Source organism: Daphnia pulicaria, chromosome 10 (genome assembly GCF_021234035.1).
Source record: "Daphnia pulicaria isolate SC F1-1A chromosome 10, SC_F0-13Bv2, whole genome shotgun sequence".
Lineage (NCBI taxonomy): Eukaryota > Metazoa > Arthropoda > Branchiopoda > Diplostraca > Daphniidae > Daphnia > Daphnia pulicaria.
In genome coordinates this window covers 184,117-206,749 of record NC_060922.1, presented here as the reverse complement: position 1 = coordinate 206,749, position 22,633 = coordinate 184,117, and the positions used below count along the sequence as shown (strand labels likewise).

At 38.2% G+C, this 22,633-nt stretch overlaps 3 protein-coding genes and 1 long non-coding RNA gene across 4 annotated transcripts; 1 reads left to right on the top strand and 3 right to left on the bottom strand.

Annotated features, from left to right (window-relative positions):
* Positions 1-1,906: 1,906 nt before the first annotated feature.
* Positions 1,907-2,572, bottom strand: LOC124313845. Its single transcript, XR_006911025.1, has 3 exons — positions 2,532-2,572; positions 2,333-2,459; positions 1,907-2,256 (listed from the first exon to the last, which is right to left on the bottom strand). It is a non-coding gene; the product is annotated as an uncharacterized LOC124313845 (long non-coding RNA).
* A 7,870-nt stretch (positions 2,573-10,442) lies between these two features.
* On the bottom strand, positions 10,443-12,881 carry LOC124314527. Its single transcript, XM_046779725.1, has 9 exons — positions 12,780-12,881; positions 12,489-12,595; positions 12,299-12,374; positions 12,013-12,180; positions 11,597-11,783; positions 11,325-11,545; positions 11,108-11,236; positions 10,787-10,935; positions 10,443-10,701 (listed from the first exon to the last, which is right to left on the bottom strand). The coding sequence occupies exons 1-9, from the start codon at positions 12,879-12,881 to the stop codon at positions 10,443-10,445; spliced, it is 1,398 nt and encodes a 465-aa protein (XP_046635681.1).
* Positions 12,882-18,922: 6,041 nt separating this feature from the next.
* On the top strand, positions 18,923-19,600 carry LOC124313844 (ribonuclease H-like). The gene is made up of 3 exons (XM_046778642.1): positions 18,923-19,057; positions 19,147-19,311; positions 19,394-19,600. The coding sequence occupies exons 1-3, from the start codon at positions 19,002-19,004 to the stop codon at positions 19,497-19,499; spliced, it is 327 nt and encodes a 108-aa protein (XP_046634598.1). The 5' UTR covers positions 18,923-19,001; the 3' UTR covers positions 19,500-19,600.
* A 180-nt stretch (positions 19,601-19,780) lies between these two features.
* LOC124313835 (BTB/POZ domain-containing protein 2-like) lies at positions 19,781-21,825 on the bottom strand. The gene is made up of 7 exons (XM_046778632.1): positions 21,551-21,825; positions 21,322-21,485; positions 21,066-21,255; positions 20,787-20,996; positions 20,461-20,717; positions 20,230-20,394; positions 19,781-20,171 (listed from the first exon to the last, which is right to left on the bottom strand). The coding sequence occupies exons 1-7, from the start codon at positions 21,689-21,691 to the stop codon at positions 19,820-19,822; spliced, it is 1,479 nt and encodes a 492-aa protein (XP_046634588.1). The 5' UTR covers positions 21,692-21,825; the 3' UTR covers positions 19,781-19,819.
* Between the last annotated feature and the right edge of the window lie 808 nt (positions 21,826-22,633).

Here is a 22,633-nt window from a genome sequence, read left to right as displayed (position 1 = left end):
AGCACTTGAAGTTGCTATAATATTTATTTCACTTGTTAAAACCATTTCTTTATTACAAGATGTGTAAATTGATGTCCAATACACCATTTCAAGTCTATTGAATCAATAAATTCATAAAGCAATTAATGAAAAAATAATTTTAGAAAAATGGTTAATAGAAAATCTTCCAAGAACTTGGAAAAAACACTTTTATGAGATTGAAGTTGCTATAATATTTATTTCACTTGTTAAAACCATTTCTTTATCACAGGATGTGTAAATTGATGTCCAATTCACCATTTCAAGTCTATTGAATCAATAAATTCATAAAGCAATTAATGAAAAAATAATTTTAGAAAAATTGTTCAAAGAAAATCTTCCGGGAACTGGGAAAAAACACTTTTATGAGATTGAAGTTGCTATAATATTTATTTCACTTGTTAAAACCATTTCTTTTTTACAGGATGTGGAAATCAATGTCCAATACACCATTTCAATTCTATTGAATCAATAAACTCATAGAGCAAGTCATGAAGAAAAAGTTTTTGAAAAATGCACAGCTTTGCTTAAGCACAGCACAGCACTTGAAGTTGCTATAATATTTATTTCACTTGTTAAAGCCATTTCTTTATTACAGGATGTGTAAATCGAATACACCATTTCAAGTCTATTGAATCAATAAATTCATAAAGCAATTCATGAAAAAATAGTTTTAGAAAAATGGTCCATAGAAAATCTTCCAGGAACTGGGAAAAAACACATTTATGAGATTGAAGTTGCTATAATATTTATTTCACTTGTTAAAACCATTTCTTTTTTGCAGGATGTGTAAATCAATTTCCAATACACCATTTAAAGTCTATTGAATCAATTAATTCATAAAGCAATTCATGAAAAAATAGTTATAGAAAAATGGTTCATAGAAAATCTTCCAGGAACTGGGGAAAAACGTTGAAGTTGCTATAATATTTATTTCACTTGTTAAAACCATTTCTTTATCACAGGATGTGTAAATTGATGTCCAATTCACCATTTCAAGTCTATTGAATCAATAAATTCATAAAGCAATTAATGAAAAAACAGTTTTAGAAAAATGCACAGCTTTGCTTAAGCACAGCACAGCACTTGAAGTTGCTATAATATTTATTTCACTTGTTAAAACCATTTCTTTATTTCAGGATGTGTAAATCGATGTCCAATACGCCATTTAAAGTCTTTTGAATCAATAAACTCATAAAGCAATTAATGAAAAAAAAGTTTTAGAAAAATGGTTCATAGAAAATCTTCTAGGTACTGGGGAAAAAACACTTTTATGATTGTAAAGTTGCTATAATATTTATTTTACTTGTTAAAACCATTTCTTTTTTACAGGATGTGTAAATCAATTTCCAATACACCATTTCAATTCTATTGAATCAATAAACTCATAGAGCAATTCACAAAGGAAAAGTTTTAGAAAAATGCACAGCTTTGCCAGAGCACAGCACAGCACTTGAAGTTGCTATAATATTTATTTCACTTGTTAAAACCATTTCTTTATTACAGGATGTGTTAATCGATGTCCAATACACCATTTCAAGTCTACCCGTACGAAAATGGTGGGTGGTCAATAGCTAGAAGCTAGCTAGTTAAGTTGGACCTACTAGCTAAAAATAACTAGGCTGAAAGGTAGGTTCTTTTGTCCATATTTAACCTAGAAAAATTCACCTAAATAGGGCGTTTATATTCAGCTAGTAGCCAGTTCGAATTATGCTAAATTTTTCTTATTGGTTTTACGTTGCTAATGGAAAGCTTACATTACATAGCTGTTTTGTAGTTAGAAAAAAGCTTTGAGCTCACTGTTTTCATGCTTATCATAAACACCTTAAAAAAAGTTACCATTAATATTAGCCTATAATATAAATTTGAAGCTGCTGACGATTAAATGTCTGGGTTCAATCAATCTTTGTATTTTACATACACAAAACAGTTGTGTTTCATTAACAACAATATGTTCAAATAATGGTAATGTTCAAAAGACTGACATGAAAATTACTACATGACTGTTAGAATAATTTTCCAATATAATGACAGCATCGTCCCAAATTTACATGTAGAACAAATGAAGTTGAAAAAAGAATGTTAAGATTGCATGAGCCTACTGTTTTTTTTCCAGAAATCAGCTGCTTTTTCTGTTTCACTTGTTTCTCGGGTGTTGGTTTGGTGGATTTGTAGTTGGTTATCCAAACTTTTTTTCTCCTTCTGTGTCTCGCTCTTTTCTGTTCCCATCAATACTTTCTAGAAAATAAACAGAATATGTTAACAAAATGTGAAAGAGATTAGCTATAAACAAGCTATATGTAGTATAGCGTACCTGAATCACAATACCAGACTTAAGAAAAGCACTGATGCAAACCCTTGCTGGCCTTCTCATTTCAATCTGGTGCTTCATAGTCGCACAAATTCCATCAAGCGTTATTGTAAATTCCATCTCCAGCCACCTGTATGTGAAGATACAGAGGACATGAAAACATTAACGTATGAACTATATGCTTCAACAGATAAAAACTTACCTTTCCAATACAGCTTTCTTTGAATCTATCAAGATTTTAGATTTTGTAACTTGAATATTTCTTGCTGGAATTTAGCTTGTGATTCGCTAGTAGCAAAACCGACCAGCTAAAACTTTCGTACGGGTATTGAATCAATTAATTTATAAAGCAATTCATGAAAAAATAGTTTTAGAAAAATGGTTCATAGAAAATCTTCCAGGAACTGGGGAAAAACACTTTTATGAGATTGAAGTTGCTATAATATTTATTTCACTTGTTAAAACCATTTCTTTATTACAGGATGTGTAAATTGATGTCCAATACACCATTTCAAGTCTATTGAATCAATTAATTCATAAAGCAATTCATGAAAAAATAGTTTTAGAAAAATGGTTGATAGAAAATCTTCCAGGAACTGTGAAAAAACACTTTTATGAGATTTAGTTGCTATAATATTTGTTTCACTTGTTAAAACAATTTCTTTTTTACTGGATGTGGAAATTGATGTCCAATACACCATTTCAAATCTATTGAATCAATAAACTCATAGAGCAATTCATGAAGAAAAAGTTTTTGAAAAATGCACAGCTTTGCTTAAGCACAGCACAGCACTTGAAGTTGCTATAATATTTATTTCACTTGTTAAAACCATTTCTTTATTTCAGGATGTGTAAATCGATGTCCAATACACCATTTAAAGTCTTTTGAATCAATAAACTCATAAAGCAATTCATGAAAAAATAGTTTTAGAAAAATGGTCCATAGAAAATCTTCCACGAACTGGGAAAAAACACTTTTATGAACTTGAAGTTGCTATGATACATTACGCATCAGGTTACACCCCCCATTTTCAGTGCATTCTTATGGCACAACATGTCTTAGTAAAAGTGCAAATACTCACCGAACGGCTTGGGCTAGATTTTTTTTCTTTTTTTCCTGAGTAGATGTAATGATGATCTACATTTTTTACACACACAAAGTTATCGTAGGATTAAACCCCATGGCGCTACGGTATCCTTCACTTTATTAGATACAATCCCGTTTTCCTTTATATGCGCCGTGTTAAATACGGTGTTTTCAAAAATATACAAAAAATACTAAAAACCAAGCTGAAATCTTTTTCTTTGTGCCAAAAGATGCACAATTCTTCACTCTATAGGGGAGACCGGGGCTATGCGGAACATTTTTTTTCTTTACGCTGCCATTTAAATAAAAATAAGAATTATGAAAAAAAAGTATAGGGGGTGATTCCCTGGCATTTATTTACATTTGGTAATTTTTTTAATTTTTTTCGTTGATTCATTTAATATTTATGTGATGAAATGACAACATGAAAAAATGCCGAAAAACAAAAAAATTTGGGATTAAACGGAACAGAGCCAGGGGTAAAATGGAACATCGTTTTTCTCTGCAACGGCTTAATTATATTAATTAAATTATGCACTGGTTAAAAGGAAATTCATTTCATATACAGAAGTGCTGTATTTTCATTTATTTTATGAAAGTAGAAGTGGAGATACTATCAAAAAAGTTTTTTCGATCATTTTTCCTTTGTTTTTGTTGCCAGAGGGCGTTTTTCTGAAAAAAACGTTGATCTGGCAATACCTGTTTTACCCCGTTTTCCATGTCCCGTTCAACCCGAACCCAAAAAAAAAAAAATAAACTAAATTACTTAATACTTAGGAACCCATTACAAAAAAAATACCACCTTAACCTAGAATAAAATTGCAATCAAATAGCTATCTGGGTTTTACAAAAATATTGATTTTAGTATCAATAAAATAAAAAACTAAATGTCTTAAATATTTTTTCAGATTCCCATTTTTTAATTTCCCATAGAACAAGAAAAATAAATCACAATTTCAAGAAATAAGTTAGTATGATAAATAAAACGTAATTTAGCATACCCTGTATTTATTAAACAATTTTTAAACGAATTTTACATGTTTTAATTGCCTTGTACATTATAGCCCCGTGTCCCACATAGCCCCGGTCTTCCCTACGAATATACAGAATGATTTACAATAAAATCAATTTAGAGAACCCTTCCCTATACCTCAAAGTTTTCCACTTCAAAATTTGTCGAAATTTGTAATGCCTCTGGTGGCGACAGTGCAAGTTTGTAGTACAAATTTTGAAGTGGAAAACTGCCACTACTAACTACCTGCCACCACACCGGCACCTCCTGGTTATTAAATAAATGACGGTTTAAATGCTTCGGATGAAAGGAACAAACTGGTCAGGCTACTGCTGCGATGTCCTTATTTCGCTTCTCCAGCAGCATGCAATGGTAAAAGATCATTTCTTTCAGAAAGATCAGGATAGAAATCAAATAGCCGATGACCAAAACTGCAAATGCGCCCGCTAGATTGGCTAACGTTAAACGTGTCAGTGTTGATTTGTCCTTTCGTTTTCTTTGCTGATAATCTTCTGTCGTGCAAGGTTTGATATCCGCTTCAAACTGGTTAACCCAATGAAGGATCAGACCCGTGTCACACAGTGTTAAAATCCTAGTGACAAATATTGACAAAATAACTTTTAATTCATCATTTGCAATGCCAATGAATCAATACAATTCATAAATAGTAGAATTTGATTTCAATTCAATTTTTTAAAAGTTGGAAATTGAAGCTTTTTTAGCCTACACATGCCAATCCAATAAAATTTTTCTCCTTAGCTACAAGAACGTTGTAATATTTTAATACATCAAATCAGTTGTTTACCCTCGGTTGAATACTTCAAGGTAAGGACTATGTTTTCGTAGTAGGAAACTACCTGCCCGGAGAGAAGAATCTTTGGCAGAAATAATCAAATTACATTGGTGTGTCAGGCTGTAATCTTCTTTCATTGCCTCTTTCAAAGCCATCATGGTCTGCGGGTTGACAATTAGTTGCCAAAATTGAAATTTTTTTCTAATACAATATTGTTTAATATAACGATACGAAAAATTAAAGAGCAAAAACAATTATGCCATGGCTCAATATAACTGATGCTGGATTGTTGAAATATCCTTTACTTCAACAAGATGTATTACTTATACATCTAGTTAAATTTCAAGATGTGCCTACATTGAAATAAACGTGACGATGGGGCAACGCTTTCACCATTTCGATGCAGTCCTGAGTACTGTTGCACCTTGAGTTGGGATACGATCGCAATTTGTCGCCCAGTGACTTGTACAATCCCTTTTTGGCCGTCTATAAATGAGCCAATAAATTCAACAGCATGGAAAATCATCTGGGAACACATCGCTGATGCCATAACCAACTATAAAAAAGTTCAAACCGAAAATATGATATCAGGGCCTTGGTTCCTGTCCACAACGAGTTTGATGTCAGAGTTGATGGCCACATCTTCCATGGATTTGATGAGTGGCTCACCGTGATGAATTGCCATCACGTAAGAAATGAGGACTCCGTTGTAGACGTTGAGTAACACAAGAATCAACAGACACCAAGCGCCCATCGCTAGACGGAAGAAAGTAATCTTGCAAGCAATGTAGCCACCTATATATGTTTATATAGTATCAGCAAAATGGATTTGAATGTAGGCCTAACAACATTTTTTTAAACACTGATGCTTGGGTTGCTACGTTTGCGATCTTTGACTTCAAAATTTTATTTTATAGAATCAATTCCTATATAGCCTACCTTGGTTCAGTAGTGTTCCTAAAACGTATAGGAAAATGTTGCTGTTTGACATATATTTGAAGTGGGAATATTGGTCCCTGTAATTCGTTTTTACGTTGCTGATGTTAGTTGATCGATTCATTCGTAGAAGATGTCGCTTGAAACATAGCAACGTGACCACAACCGACACAAATGCTAAAGCTAAACCGATCCAAACCTTACGAAAACAGAAGATTTAGTACAATGGCATGTGTTACTCTGGCTACCGAATATGTTTGGGTAGGGGGAAGTTGTACTAGTTGACGCTTTTTTTTACTTTTTGAGCCCCCACTTTTTTATTTATCAATATTTTTCGTCCCCGCTAGGCTTAAAAAAAAGAGGAAAAAAAGCTATCAAAAGCGTATTTTTAGTTTATGACAAATTGTTTTTTTAAGAGGGTTGGTCGAGTCACGGGGCGATAGAACGGCCCATGTTATTCTTACGGGCTAAAAGAACACCTGGCGATGGCGTCATCAACTAAATTTTCCAAAAATTTTCCCTCCTATCTCTAACCCAGCAACACAATTTGCCCCGAGAAAAGTTTGTCTTTGTTATTATGGAGTTTTCAAGCAATAATTTTGTTCAAATAAAAATAAATAAAAATAAGTTTCTGAAAGAGGAAAGAATTTCATTTTAGAAACTTATTTTTGATACATTTTAAGTTAACTAGGGAATTCCACAATACAAAAAAGAAAACGAAATGGACGACATGATTTAAGGGTTAAAAAACTATTTTTTTTCTTGTTCCCATACTACTTGAACTATTTCAATAATTTGTTTTGGAGATGCGCCTTAGTAAAGACCATAATAGGTAATTTTTAAAATTCAATCCCTCGGTCGCAAGAGGACGAAAAACGTAGGTGCCAAGTTACAAAATAGCCTCAATTGCCCCGTTCTCCCCTACTCAAATCAAATTTTAAGCTTTGTGGTGGGTCGCTTGGGAATTAGGCGGGTTTATGGGTGTCGGAAACGTATACCCATTTTTGAAAAGGTTTGATGACGGCGTCAACATTGTTTAGCAGGACATCCGGCATGGGAATGAGAAAAGCGATTCTTGCGTGCAACCAAGAATGCGGGATCTCCAAGTAATCAAGTCGTCCGATGCCAATCGATTGGGAAATGGCACCGAGAATCATGTCACAGTCCTGAGAATAGTTAATGGGACATGTTTTTGAAAAGGAAAACATTGCCGCAATTAATGATAAAAAGCATTTCATGAAACACATGCATGTATAGACCTACTCCTTTTTTCCTGTAGTTAGCCAGAGCAGGTAATACTTCGTTTAGGGTAGTCAGATTTGAATCAATGATGGTATAACTAAAATAATTGAATAACAAAAAGGTGTTGGCGTCCAAAAATTTAATTAGAAATAAAAGTAAATTCAGTAAACGCCCTTATATTGTGTTTATCTGTTTTAAAATTATTACTCAAAGTCATATCGACGAGCCAGCCAATACAGGATTTCCGTGGCGATTCCGTCAATCCCAACCGTGTTTCCGGATGAATTCCTCACGATTTTCATCGCTATAGAATACTTGTTGTATCCAAGTTCGTCAATAATAAGACAACATTTAAAAATTGCATACATTGTTTTAATTTTTGGCAAGACACGCTTTATTTGAGTAACAATCATAATTGTGATAGTGTATGCAAAATGTGAAGGACATTCCTATAAAAGGTGACTTATTTGATAGCCTACCTCGTTCACCATGATTTTAAGGTGATCTTTCTCCGGTAGTGTCTTCTCGTCCGTCATGAATGCTGTCACTGATGTTTTAGTGACTTTGTGATAAAAAACCGTCGCCAACATGATCAAAGTAAACGATTTCATGATCCAAATGAAATATTATAATAGCTACTTCTATTTGTGAGAACAGTTGAGGAGACATTAAGATGGCGTTAAACCCAATGAAACGTTTTTATGTGCTTCAATTCGGAATGCAAACGTCATTGCGCATGTGTACAGTCGCGGCTGAAAGTTTCTATACGTGTAGCTCCAAAACCCGCCTTTTTAATGTGTATTGGCGGATGCTGTCAACCTATGATAGAGGTTGAGCTACCTTATTTGCTCGATTTTCTTAAGTTTTACCCCCTACCCCCTTACACCTCCGACAATGATTTGTTGGCGCGGCTTTCTCAACTATGGGTAACCATGGCCGATAATCAGACAATTGAGTCGATGCCCAATAAACTAGCAATAGCTCTAAAATGAAACGTTAAAATGGCAGAGGATTGATCAGTTTGTAACTGTGGCAATTTCTGCATCGATTAGTTTCATTTTAGCATTAGGCAATAGGAATGAGTAGCGTTTGGGATATCGCGAGTAAATTAGTAATCGATGTTAAGAGGAAGAGTTAAGTAAAGAAGGGCGGTAAAAAATAAAGAAACTAGCAAATAAGGTAGCTCAACCTCTACCATAGGCTAACACCATTCGCCAATACAAACTAAAAGGGCGTCTTTTTTAGCTACACGTATAGAAACTTTCAGCCGCGACTGTATATTGTAGAATCTATAGCTTACATCAACATTTGTTAGTATTGTAGCTTACATATATTAGGAGAGAGTTGTATAGATCGACTATAAAGCTACTTACCTTTTTGGTTTATTTAACTACGTCATTTATATCTTTGGTAGTAGCATATACATTTTTTACAAGACTTCGTATTGCTGCACTGATTCCCATGTATACTAATGCGAAAAGAGAGCTATATAGGGCACGATAACTTCGTATATACTATTGAAAGCATCGGGATCTATAGCAACGTCGTATATAGGGTACATCAGTTGAAATGGCGTCGGTCAAAGATCGACAGCAGGTTGATGATGATATAGAAAGGAAATGTACAGACAAGGCGTATCCAACCCGTGTCCACCTTGGAAATAATATTATAGAACATAAAATAATTAGGAAATGTATAGCATCATATTCATCTGAGATATATAATAGATCATTCACATCGTGTACATGCCGCGGTTACAATCGATATTATCTTCTGACAAAAATCGTTTATTTCTATATTGATTTGACCTTACAATTTTTTTATGATCCATAAATGAAATATGACCACAACATAGAACATTTAATTAAGGACTAAAGTATATAGTAGATGATCGGGCTATACAACAAATATATCATATATAAGCTATTATACATCTTATATATGTTCAAATCGGTGCAAAACACATCAATAACGAGCATCAACTGCAGAATAAAAGTCGATCACTTTTATCGTGAATTTTCTGCTCCGGTTGGGGCCTTCAAATTCTGACAATGACCTTACACAACTAGTCAACCACAAATCCTACTAGTCACATCAACCTTACAAATACTAATCAAATATTCAAGTCAGCAGCTGATCGATCGTTAATCCTCTTTACGTATAATAGTAGACTTACACAGCAGAGTGCTGGGTAAAGCAATTGCATCCGATTGCATCTAATATGACAATATCCTGCTGATGCTATATAGCCTACCATGCACTTCACCATCAGGAAGCAAGTTTCCTTGCAAGTTTCCTAAAGGATAAAAAAAATAGTGTGTATAGGGGAGATTAGTTCAGAGGTTAGTTGTCAGGTGCATTTTTCCTTAATTTTTTTGAATTTTTTGAGTACACTACTGGTAAATGAATGAATGAATCAGATTCAGATTTCAGTTCTCTATGAATTGATCGTATTTGTTTACAATGTTCATTTACACGAAATTGTGAAATTGAGAAAAACTGCAAAAAAAGAGTCTGCCAACTTGCCCCACCTACGGGGTGAGTTGGTTGCTGACGATTCTGCAATGCTCCAAAATTTCTAGTTTGAATTTTGAAAACTTGCAACTTGGTGAGAAATCCGTGTGACAACATGCCCCTCAAAATTTCTGACAACTAACCCAACAGGGTGCTTTTCGAACAAATAAATTGATAACTAAATAACTTTTTAATGTAGAAATGTCGGGTTTCTTTTAAAAATAAGACAAACATTAATTCTTTTTTGCTTGGGTTTTCTGACACTCTTAGAGTTTTATACTATGAGAAAAATAAAAAGTGCTGAGAGGCCAAAAAAACTTTTAGCCGTTTTTTTTTTATTTTTGCTATAACTCCTGTTGGGGAAGTCGTATACTTTTGAAATTATGTACGAGCAATCTGGGTGTTGTCTTTCATATTTGGTGTAAAAGGCTTGATTTGTTTTGGTCTGTAAAAGGTCTAATTAGCAAAATGCCAACTTACCCCACCTGCCAACTAGCCCCCCTCTCCCCCTATATTTTGGACAAGGAAATTATTTCTGCGATTTCCTGTTGATCCTCCAACGATAAACGAATATTTCGTACAAAAAGTTCAGAATAGCTAAAAAATAGCCGATGACCAAAACTGCAAATGCTCCCGCTAGATTTCCTAATGATAAACGCCTCAGCGTTGTTTTGTCCTTATTTTTTCCTTTTCTTTGCTGGTAACCTTCGTTCGTACAAGGTTTAGTATCCGCTTCGAACTGGTTGACCCAACGAAGAATCAGTCCCGTATCACAAACTGTTAAAATCCTTGAAAAAAATATATTAAAAATCACGTTGAATCAGCCTTATAAAATACATCAAATCAATTAGTCTAAATTATTATAACATATACCCGCGGTTGAATTCCTCAAGGTAAGGACTATGTTTTCGTAGTAGGAAACTGCCCGGCCTGATTGACTTATCCTCAGCAGCCATAATCAAGTTACAGTTGCGTGACTGGCTGTAATCTGCTTTCATTGCCTCTTTCAAAGCGATTACGGTCTGGACATGGGTGAACAAATCATGCCAACATTGAAATTATTTCAAATATGCAGCTGTAATTTAGGAACGATACGAAAAATCAAAGAGCAAATACAATTATGGCATGCATCAATTAAGATTACTGATGCTGGATTGCTGTAATAGATCGAGTGAAATTTCAAGATGTGCCTACATTGAAATAAACGTGGCGATGGGGCAACGCTTTCACCATTTCGATGCAGTCCTGAGTACTGTTGCACCTTGAGTTGGGATACGATCGCAATTTGTCGCCCAGTGACTTGTACAATCCGTTTTTGGCCGTCTATAAATGAGCCAATAAATTCAACAGCATGGAAAATCATCTGGGAACACATCACTGATGCCATAACGAACTATAAAAAAGTTCAAACCGAAAATATGATATCAGGGCCTTGGTTCCTGTCCACAACGAGTTTGATGTCAGAGTTGATGGCCACATCTTCCATGGATTTGATGAGTGGCTCGCCGTGATGAATTGCCATCACGAAAGAAATGAGGACTCCGTTGTAGACGTTGAGTAACACAAAAATCAACAGACACCAAGCGCCCATCGCTAGACGGAAGAAAGTAATCTTGCAAAGAATGTGGCCACCTATAATATATATGAATTATTGGCGCGCGGATTTAATTGAATGTAATTTACGATTGCGATCTTTGACTTCAAAATTTTTTTTAATGGAATCAATTCCTTTACCTTGGTTCAGTAGTGTTCCTATAACGTATAGGAAAATGTTGCTGTTGGTCATATATTTGAAGTAGGAATATTGGTCGCTCTGATTCGTTTTTGTGTTGCTGCAGGATGATGGTTGTTTCGTTCGTAGAATGTATTCCTTGAAACATAGTAGCGTGATCACAACCGACACAAATGCTAAAGCTAACCCTATCCATACCTTAAAAAAAAATAAGAATTCCTGATTTGATTGATGCTGTATAGGTATATCTCATAGGCCTACTAATATACTATATATATACAATACATGGGTGACATTTGAGATTTTAATTGAATGTTATATTATTCATGTGATTTAAGGGGTGAATAAAAAATATAGGCCTATATACCCATCCTTGAAAAGGTTTGATGACAGCGTCAACATTGTTTTGCAAGACTTCCGGCATGGGAATGAGAAAAGCGATTCTTGCGTGCAACCAAGAATGCGGGATCTCCAAGTAATCAAGTCGTCCGATGCCAATCGATTGGGAAATGGCACCGAGAATCATGTCACAATCCTTATCCAAAATGAATAAAGTTAATGATATAATATACACATTTTTGTTAAGGTAGCCTAATTATTTTTGTTGCAATTAATTATAAAAGATATTTCCGTATATAGACCATTAGACCTACTCCTTTTTTCCTGTAGTTAGTCAGAGCAGGCAATACTTCGTTCAGGGTAGTCAGATTTGAATCAATGATGGTATAACTAATATAATAATTGAATAAAAAAAAGGTGTTGGCGTCCAGAAATTTAAATTAGAAATAAAATGAAATTCAGTAAAAGCCCTTATGTTGTGTTTCGCTGTTTTAAAATTATTACTCAAAGTCGTATCGACGAGCCAGCCAGTAAAGGATTTCCGGAGCGATTCCGTCAATCCCAACCATGTGTCCGGATGAATTCCTCACGATTTTCATCGCTATGGTATACTTTCGATATCAAAGTTCATTAATAAAAGAAGAATAAAAAGTGGTAATATTGTATAAATGTATTTATAGTCATTAGTATTTATATTTGAGGCAACTAGGCCTATACGAAAACTGTTAAACAATAATAGCTTTATAGCAATATAGCCTACTTTGTATATGTTATAGCCATCAAATATATAGCTACCTCATTCAGCATGATTATGAGATGAGGTTTTTCTCGTGGCGTCTTGATGCTGGAGTCCGTCATCGCTGTCAATGATTGGTAATTATCTGAATAATATGCCATTGTCGAAGTGCTCCGCTGGTAAAAAACGGTCATCATCACCGCCAGCATCCAAGTCAACGTATTCGCAACCAGCATTTTCTATAACAAGCTGATGGATGAATGTATAATATAATTACTATTAAATTAAAATTGTTGAAGGTGCATTCATTTAGCGTGCGAACGAGAGATACGTATAACCGAGATTCTTCTGTCAATTATAAGATTACCCGAACAATATAATATTATCTTATACAGCAATTTTTTAAATATAATAATATACACACGCGAATCAGCATAGGCCCTATATGATCTTTGCTAATATTTTCTGTTGTATTTTTATGTAATAGCGGGCAGGACAGTGTCGACTATAACACTGTTGAATTTCTGTTGTCAGCTTTCTATTTTATATCTTTAGGGAACAATGCATCAGCAGCAGGCAAGTTTATACGTATAGATCACAGCAGTGATGCCTCAACGGTATAGGCTTTAATAACGTTTGTTATCATATGCTCCTGCAGATGCTGCCGGATACTCTTTACTTTTACAGCGAAGGGAAGTTGCATTGGGGTTGGGGCATCAATCACGCAGCAACAGTATTTTTTTATTCATTTGGAAACCAGCAGCTTATTGGGAATTTTTTTGTTTTTAGGCCTATTGGTCTGTACATATAGCGCGTGGACCAAGCAAAGAAAAATTCACTATGACAACCGCACGTGTATATTCGTGCAAAGGAACAAAACAAAAGATGTGACTATATAGCTCTTATATTGTCAACAGTATATATACATATAGAAAAGCCAGCCACAGCTGGCCTATTTCACAGCAGGAGATCTCTCAAAATGTCAAGTAGCAAATGTTTGCCCTTTTATATCCTAATGTGGATGGGTTTTGGGATTCCACGTGAGTCGGACCCCTATAGCTTATGCTGATGTTATATGTTTCAGCAGAATTGCTGCTGGGGCTTTTTGAGAGAAAACCAAAACAATATATATTTGTCTTATTAGGATATATTGTATATGTATTAAATGAAAACAGTCTACACATGAAATCTATCCTGTTGATGAAGTTTTATTATCATGGTTTAATATAGCTGTTGTCGTCCTCGTAGTTGTAAGGCCTATTGCCATTTCAGCAAGCAAGACGACTTGGCGGCCGGTTCAAACTGTTTCCTCCACATTAGAATGAGTTTCGTTTCATGCAGCCTCAAGGTCCTGTGGCCCGACAAATTCGATGTTATTATAATATACGTGAATAAGGTATACATTTTCATTTTTTTTAAATAATCAATTAATAAAGGAAATAGAATACGTGATATTTAAAGAAAAAAAAGATTATTTAGGCCATTAGAAAATATTATACACCCTCGGTTAAAATTCTTGAGATGTAGTTTTTTTTTCGCTATACTCCCCAACAGACGCGGCCTGGTTGCTGAAATAGTTCGGTGATGATTGTTGCTTGGCACTGTCGAGTTCGACGGTAATCCTCATACTCACCACTGCTTTCAAGGGCACCGTTATACCATAATTTAACGTGGAATATATAATATAGTAGGCTTACATAATTATCTCAGTTGATATAATAGATGAGGTAAGACGCACGTTAAAATGTCTGCTGCACGTTAAGTCGTCTGCTGGATAGCGCCCTAAGAGGCAGCACCGTTACAGAGCTCCCGACAACATACTTAGTTTCCGTTTTCTTTTTGTGATAATTGTGTTTCTGTCGTGTTGTTTTGATGTTTCTAGTCTCCTGGTTCTTGTGTTTCAGTCTTGGACTTCTCTTCTTAGTTCTTTATGAATTAATGGCTACTTGTGACGTTGCGCCGGAGGGAATCTCTGATCAGCTGATGTTCTCTCAGCTGTTTTTCACATCTCGACTCTCGCCGTTGGTGTCGCCAAAGTTGCCCCAATGTTTGTTATTTACTATACGGTCGTTGGGCATTGCTTTACGCCCTCCAACAAAGCGTTGTAGACGTGGTGGCGAGTCTGCAAGGAGAGCAAGATTGAAGAAGAAGTTCCTGCACTGCTCGCTGATTAACGCGAGATCCATTCTGAGCAATAAGTCCGTCATACAACACCACATCATCTTTCATGACCTTGACTTGCTGGCTGTTACAGAGTCCTGGCTCCGTGAAGACGAGGGTGATGAGATCCTACGCGAATTATGTCCAGCTGGCTATGTATCACTTCAGAAGCCACGGGTGGGCAGACGTGGTGGAGGAGTTGCAATTATCTGTCGTGATTCCATTCGTATACGCCTGCTTCATCTCGACTATGCTGCTACCTCTTTTGAGTTCATGGCAGCATCACTGACAATCAACTCCACTTGCTTTGTCCTACTCATCATTTATCGCCCTCCTTCATCGAAGCCAAGTCAGTTCATTGATGAATTTGCGAGTTTGCTTGAAGTACTGGTGCCTGCGCCGGGTCTTCTACTTATCGTGGGTGATTTTAACATCCATGTTGATGAAAGTTTGTCCTCTCTCAGTCAGTCCTTCACTTCGCTTATCGGTTCTTTTGATTTGCGGCAGCACGTCTCTGATGCAAGTCATGTTGGTGGTCATGTGCTCGATCTAGTTTTATCGCGTGCGGCTGACAACTTCTTGTCTAAGTGCTATGTGTCCGATCTTATCACTGATCACTATGCAGTTCATTGGTATGCCAAAGCTCATCGTCCAATGCGTCCTGTCAAGGCAGTGCAGTTTAGGAAGCTCAAGTCTATTGATTTTGCCTCTTTCTGCAATGATTTATCGAGGTCGTCACTTTTCGCCAGCCCGGTGACTGATTGCCAGGAAGCGGTGATAGAATACAATGCCACCTTGTCTAGTGTCCTGGATGATCATGCTCCGCTTATAAGAAGATGCTTTACTGTTCGTCCTGAAAACCCATGGGATAGTGAGGAGATCCATTCTTCTAGAAGGTGTGTTCGGAGGTTTGAGAGACGCTGGAAGCGGACTAAGTTGACAATCGACAAGGAGATTATGCTTCGTGGACTTCAAGAGCTGCACAACATGATCAACAAAGCAAAGACAACGTTTCTCGAATCTCAGATACAAGAATCGTCTCGGAAGAAGGTGTCTCTCTTCAGGCTGATTGACTCGCTGCTTCTTCCCAAACCTGTCCTGCGCCTGCCTGCCCATTCCTCTCTCACGGAGCTTGTGGAGCGCTTCAGCGATTTCTTTGTCTCCAAAATTGTAAAAATCCGGGAGGATCTCGATGCTGCAGTTGGTCTATGGGTTCCTGAGGTACGCGTGCCTGTTGTTGCTTTTGTGTCCTTTGCTCCTGTTTCTGCTCATGATGTGGTGTCTCTAATTATGAATTGTCCCACGAAGTCTTCTCCTCTTGATCCACTCCCGACATTTGTCCTTAAAGAATGTTTGTCAACTTTGGCTCCTTGGATTGCTGAATTTGTCAATCTGTCTCTTAACACCGCGACTTTCCCCCATGAAATGAAACTTGCTCATGTCATCCCTCTGTTGAAGAAAAATGGTCTGGATCCTGATGTTCTTTCCAATTATCGGCCTGTGTCCCTACTCTCCTTTCTATCCAAACTTCTTGAACGTGTCGTTGCTAAGCAGTTAGTGAACCATCTGGAATCGCAGTCTCTTTTTGCTGCTGTACAGTCTGCTTATCGTCCTGGCCACTCAACGGAGACCGCTCTGCTTAGAGTTGTGAATGATCTTCTTTCCTCTGCTGACAATGGTGATGCTGTGATTCTGGCTTTACTGGATCAAAGTGCTGCCTTTGACACGGTCGACCATGCTATCCTGCTGGATCGTCTTGAAGCTCGCTTCGGAATCTCTGGCTCGGCTCTCGCGTGGCTGTCCTCGTACTTGAATGGAAGAAGGCAATCAGTCAGTATTGGTGGAATCTCTTCTGTCCCAACTCCTGTCATCTACGGTGTCCCCCAAGGTTCAGTGCTGGGTCCTATCCTGTACATCTTGTACAATACCCCAATGCATGATATTTCAGTAGCATCGGGAATCATGGATCACTATTTTGCTGATGATGCCCAGGGATACAAGTCTTTTCGGCCATCCCCTTCTGCTGCCGACCAACGTCTAGCTTTCGCAACTCTCTCATCGGCTATTACTGAGCAAAGGAAGTGGTTGTCACTGAATCGTCTCAAACTCAACGAGGACAAGACGGATGCGCTATTAGTCTCTTCTAAAGATGCTGTAAGGAAGAAAAACATCTCATCGATGCCGCTCATGGTAGGTGATGTACCTATTTCTCCTTCGCCAGTTGTGCTGAATCTTGGTGTGCGCCTGGACTCCCATCTTACTATGGAATCGCAGATAACATCGTCTTGCAGGAAGGCTTATTTTCATCTAAGAAGAATTGCCAGAATCCGGAGATTCCTCTCACGCTCTGCGCTATGTCAGCTCGTCCATGCCCTTGTTCTATCTCAACTTGACTACGGAAACTGCTTGCTTGTTGGCCTACCAGCAACAAGTCTGGTCAGACTACAACGTGTGCAGAACTCGGCGGCTAGACTTATCTCTGGTGTTCGTCTTCGTGAATCTATCACCCCGACTCTTCGTTCTTTTCACTGGCTTCCTATTTATCAACGAATTGAGTTTAAGATAGCTGTGCTTGTGTTTCGCTGTCTCATTGGTCTTGCTCCTCTGTATCTTACTGCATTGATTAGTATTCGTGATTCTGGTCGTGAGACACGTTCATCTTCTAAACTCCTTCTTCACTCTCCCCGAACCCGTACGAAAGGCTTTGGTGATCGTGCCTTCTCTGCTGCTGCACCTCGAATATGGAATTCTTTACCCCTTGAGTTGCGCTTGCTAGCCCTTTTTCCCTATTCTTCTCGTTTCTCTCTCACACAATTCCGATGTCATCTAAAAACATTCTTGTTCCGAAATGCTTATGGAAACTAAGTGTCACATGTTTTCTGTTGGGAGCAATAGCGCCTTTGATCAGTCTATGGAAAAGGCGCTATACAATATCAAATTAAATACATTATTATTATTATTATTATTAAAATAAGCGTGTTGATGAGGCGACGACTCCACCATTTCGTAACACTGACGAGTAGTATTGCACCTGCTGGGTTTGGGATAGGATCGCAATTTGTCGCCCATATATCGCCTTGGATATCCATTTTAGTGCTATCTGAATAACAGAATTCCATTCAAATTATAATCAAAATAAAAAAGAGTGTTCGTTATTTGAGTAAACACAAGCGGTTTAAATTACCTGCAATAATGTCACCGCGCTTGAATAGTCAAGCAAGACTCGGCAAGACTTCAATTTCGTTTTGGGCAATATTATACGGGTCTAACAAAGTCGAACAAAGTCTAGAAAGAAAATCCTGTGTCGATGTCCATTTAATCATGAAAAAGTTTTCTGTTATTTCCATTTGTGAGATAGTCTATTCATTGCGGGTTCCACTCAGAGGCAGTATTATAGGGTGCGGCAATTTCAGTATAATTCGAACCCCGGGGTGGTTACAAAACAAAAACATCGAGAGCATTGGTTTCTATGACAACTAGATGTGATTCAAATCAAACACAAGAAATACCCAACATAAATATACGGTGGAATCGGGTGGAATATTCGTTCAATGTCCGGATGACTAATTGATGGGTGGCGTCTGCGTCATCATGCAGGTGAACTTCATTACTTTATTGCACAGGTAGGCTATGACCTCCCGATCCTTTTTTAAAATTCCGTCTGGGCCTTTAAATCTTCGTCGATTGAAAGTCCTATATATACTAGTCCAAGGGCCGGAAAGGTTGAAGTAATAACTTTCTGTCTATTAAAAGTCTAAACTTAACTCTTACGTAAGCAGTAGATCTGAAAATCAGCGATAAAGAATGAGTATTAGTTATTTAATCATCATTATTTGCTTCCTCGGGGGACATCTGATTGAATGGTGATTGAAAGGGGATTTTCAAATTTGGCGCTCAATTCAAACAACTTTGGGTGCCATCACTTTTCTTTTCATTATCAACTGGCGGCTAACGCCCTAAATGTTTCCGTCTGTTGTTTAAATCGAGCGCCAATTTCTATATCCTCTCGTCCCGACAGTCTTTTATTTGCATATTATGCAACTCAACATTAGACAGTTGCAATCGACCTGGTGCAGAAGACGGTAGCTAGGCCAAAGTCAGATCAAATCATTACAGAAAAAATGACTACGTTCTACGCCGTCGTCAAAGGGCGAAAGACTGGAGTGTTTCATACTTGGTGTTTTACTCATTTTATTTCATTAATTTTGGGATTGAAGTTTATTGAATTTTCCTTTAATTTGCAAATTCCAATTTACTAATTTGTAGGGAGGAATGTGAATCTCACGTGGAAAACTTTGCCGGGGCACATTTCCAAAAGTTTGACAGCCAAGAAAAGGCTGAAACATTTCTCAAAGATTCACTTCTGGTTGACACTAAGAAAAATCTGTACGTCGTCGCCAGAGGCAAAATACCTGGCATCTACTGGGAATGGTTATATAGAGCTCTTATTACCATAATTTGTTATGTAACAATATGCCCCGATTAGCTGACGTTCATCCATTTGTGCTCACAGGTCCCACGCCCAAAAGCAACTGGTTGGAACACCCAGAAACAAGTACAAGAAAATTGACAACCTGCAAGATGCTGAGCTGTTCTACGACGACCATCGCGACAAGTGATTCTCCTGTGTTGAAAAAACAAAAATACAATAACAGTTACGTCATTATTACAGTCGAATCAAAATCAACTTAGAAGGGAATAAATGAATGATCAAAAATTAGTTGTTTTTTTGTTTTTTTTTAATTGTATCGTCTTGGCTTTCAATGTATTTTTGCAATTCAACAATATATGAACAAAAACATCTCTCTTTTTCTTTTGGAGGGAGGGAGAGAGGATGAGAAACGAAAGAGAGTGGCGGTTGGGTAAAACAAATTGATTGATAGAAGCATATTTTATTTTATTTTGTTTTGTTTTTTGTTTTTTTTCATTCTGAGAGTTTTCAAAAAGAAAAGATGACGCCGCGGATGAAACCGTCGCGGATGCCGTCGTTGAGCGGGAACGGATCGGTGGACGAGGAGCGGAACCGGAAGTGGACCCCTTGCGTCATGACCCAGGAGGAGCCGGTGCCCAGCGGGTAGTAGCCGCAGCGGTTGAGGACGACGCAGATGCGGTACTCGCGGTTGCGCTGGACGTAGACGGGCCGGTTGAAAAAGACGTCGATCGTCGATCGCCTGGGTGAGCGCCCGCTGAAATGCGAGTACGTCAATCGCGTCCCGTCGCGATCCAACAGATGGCAGTACAACAGCTCCGTGTAGCCTCCCGTTGGGTCGCAATTGGTCGAATCTGTGTGGCTGTCAAAATCAAATTGATTGAAAATCTGATCTGATGGCTGCTGGTTAATTTCTTTACTTTGCTTGTGACGAGATGACGATTCCTTGGATGCAAATGTTTCGGTCGACCGTCAACGCCACCGCACAGTCTAATATGCCCGTGTTGTGCACCAATGTTTCGCCTTCGACTCGCCTCTGGCAGTAAATTCGGCCGGGCGACGACAAAATGGGAGTCGTCTCGACACTGTGCGTAGCAAACATTTTTAAAAAATGGCCAATCAATGATGAAATTTTGTTAATTTTTGTTTACCTCCTGCCACACACGCTAACGGGACTCCTGTTGCCGGGCGAGTGCTCGCCAAAGTTGAGGTTGTAGGGAGCCGTGTAGCGCGACTGCCTGGACGAAGACAACTGGGAAGGCATGGGCCACTTGTCGCGGCAGCTAATGTTCATCAGGATGGCGAAGCTTTCTTCTTGCGTCAGGATGCCCGACATGGCTGGCGAATTGGCAAAGTCCTCGTTGGTCATCGTCAGGAACCGAATGTGCCCTATGATGTTGGCCAGGACCTGTAAAAGCCAAAGGATTGAATCAATCAAGTCAGTCGGGCTGATGAAAATTGGATTTGTCAATAATACCAGTCGTAAATTTGGGCCGCTGACGTCGATTTCTCTTCTCGAACATTCTTTGGTGCCCCAGCGTTTGACGGCATCAAACAGGTCCGTCTCGCTGATGACGAGATCGTCTTCCTTCACCAGGATCAACAGCGTCGATTCCGTAATGTCCTCAAACGGGGCGTGCGACAGGGAATCCTTTGTGCGGCATCGAATCAGGTTCAGACTTCTCTCCTGTTCAAGTACAACAAGCAAAACTGATGTGAGACACTACCAGACGAAACTCTTCAACAGATTGCTTACCTTGAGTAAAGAGTCTTCAAACAAGTTTGCAAATTCAAGGGCTCTGAACACGTTATCGGGAATGAGATCCTTCCACATGTATTGGGAACACTTCTCCACCAGGCTAGACACCATGTACTTTTTGGCTGCGTAGGAAATCTCGTAGGCTTGCTCAAAAGACTTGAGATCAACATGTTCTGTATAAATGAACCTAATCAAAATGAAATCGTTAGGGTGGGTAGATTTAACAAAGTGCAGCGAGAATTAGTGTGCTTACTCTAACAAGTCTTTGAAGGCAAAAGGTTGAATGTCTTGTACTTCTATTGCATCTGATCCTGTGGTTACTGATCGGCCAGCATTGGCTTGTGCCATACCACCGTAAAACATGGTTTCGAAAACAGGGCTCCCCATGGCCAGGAAAATTTTGTGCGCTTTCACCAACTGCAAGAAGAAGAGCATTTGAAATAAACAAAGTTGGATTAGAAAAGTTGCTAAGCTTGAAATACCTCTTTCTCTTCTTCGTTTCCAACGAGGAATTCACAGTCGCAGTAAAGGCTGGTCTCGAACAAATACTTGGCTCTGTCTGAATTACTTTTCTTGTCCACCTGCCAGTCGACGTTGCTGGCAATCGCACGCCTGTTCGCCATATCGCAATTTCTCAGATCAACAATATTTGCATTCAATTGGGGCCACGAAATCCTTGTCTTGATTGTTTGTTATGTTTTGGTTCAGAGTCGCATTTCCATCAAGACGCAAACAGCATAGAGAGCAGACGTGTGTTTTTATTTTATTCGTTTTTGGTGTTTTTACTTTTGAGACGCCGGTCAGAGACATCTAGCGGTAAAATAAAATACTTTTAGAATTGTCGTCCGTAGCAACTAGCAAGGTCCTTTAGTAGTAATATTGTTACAATATATTTTCTTCACAGTCGTCACAAACAACACCTGATAGACTCGTTCTATTAACAGCTGATTCAGTGATGACTAGTAAATAACTGATAACCGCTGATAACTGCAATCGGCCATATCCCAGTCACCCGATCTGATCGAGAATTATTTTGATGTTTACACATGACACGGCAGTCATGCCTGGAATGCAGTAAACGTCAGCTGCTTGAGCTATTCCAATCTAAATATTGATACGTGTTGGTCCTATTTTTTCAGTGGTTTTTAAAATAAATTAGCGTCGAAACTTATTAAATTAATAAATCCATGTCCCCCGTACGAGCGTTGGCGGTCGTTAACCCTTCCATTATAGCCGCCGTCATTTGTTTGTATTATCAGAGTTGTCTAACGGCTCCCGATTCAACCAACTGTCCGTCATTCATTGGCAGGATCGTTAACGCCCAGCACAAAGCGGATGAATCCATGTTGGCCGAGGAAATGTTTCGGTACTTGCACTGGACCAACAGCACGTCGTGTCTCTTCGCCGTCGATTTCGGTTTCTCGGTCGTGAATGCCCAGGGAATCGCTGCTCCGGACGGCCACAAGGCCGTCTGCCTCGACAAATCCATCGCTCCCGCCTATAATAAATGTCTCGTCTATTCGTTTGGCATCAACAATCAGTGGGCATTTGAAGACGCGATGGAA

Excerpts from the sequence above, each read along its gene's own strand:
- LOC124314527 (XM_046779725.1), bottom strand. The coding sequence starts at position 12,881 with ATGGCATATTATTCAGATAATTACCAATCATTGACAGCGATGACGGAC. Across the intron at positions 12,181-12,298 it reads CTAACTACAGGAAAAAAGGA|GATTGTGACATGATTCTCGG; the intron begins GTAGGTCTAATG and ends ATTTTGGATAAG. Across the intron at positions 11,784-12,012 it reads TCAAACCTTTTCAAGGATGG|GAATACATTCTACGAACGAA; the intron begins GTATATAGGCCT and ends CTATGTTTCAAG.
- LOC124313835 (XM_046778632.1), bottom strand. The coding sequence starts at position 21,691 with ATGGCGAACAGGCGTGCGATTGCCAGCAACGTCGACTGGCAGGTGGAC. Across the intron at positions 21,256-21,321 it reads GCCTTCAAAGACTTGTTAGA|GTTCATTTATACAGAACATG; the intron begins GTAAGCACACTA and ends CATTTTGATTAG. Across the intron at positions 20,395-20,460 it reads GTTAGCGTGTGTGGCAGGAG|TGTCGAGACGACTCCCATTT; the intron begins GTAAACAAAAAT and ends TGCTACGCACAG.
- LOC124313844 (XM_046778642.1), top strand. The coding sequence starts at position 19,002 with ATGACTACGTTCTACGCCGTCGTCAAAGGGCGAAAGACTGGAGTGTTT. Across the intron at positions 19,058-19,146 it reads ACTGGAGTGTTTCATACTTG|GGAGGAATGTGAATCTCACG; the intron begins GTGTTTTACTCA and ends ACTAATTTGTAG. Across the intron at positions 19,312-19,393 it reads CCTGGCATCTACTGGGAATG|GTCCCACGCCCAAAAGCAAC; the intron begins GTTATATAGAGC and ends TTGTGCTCACAG.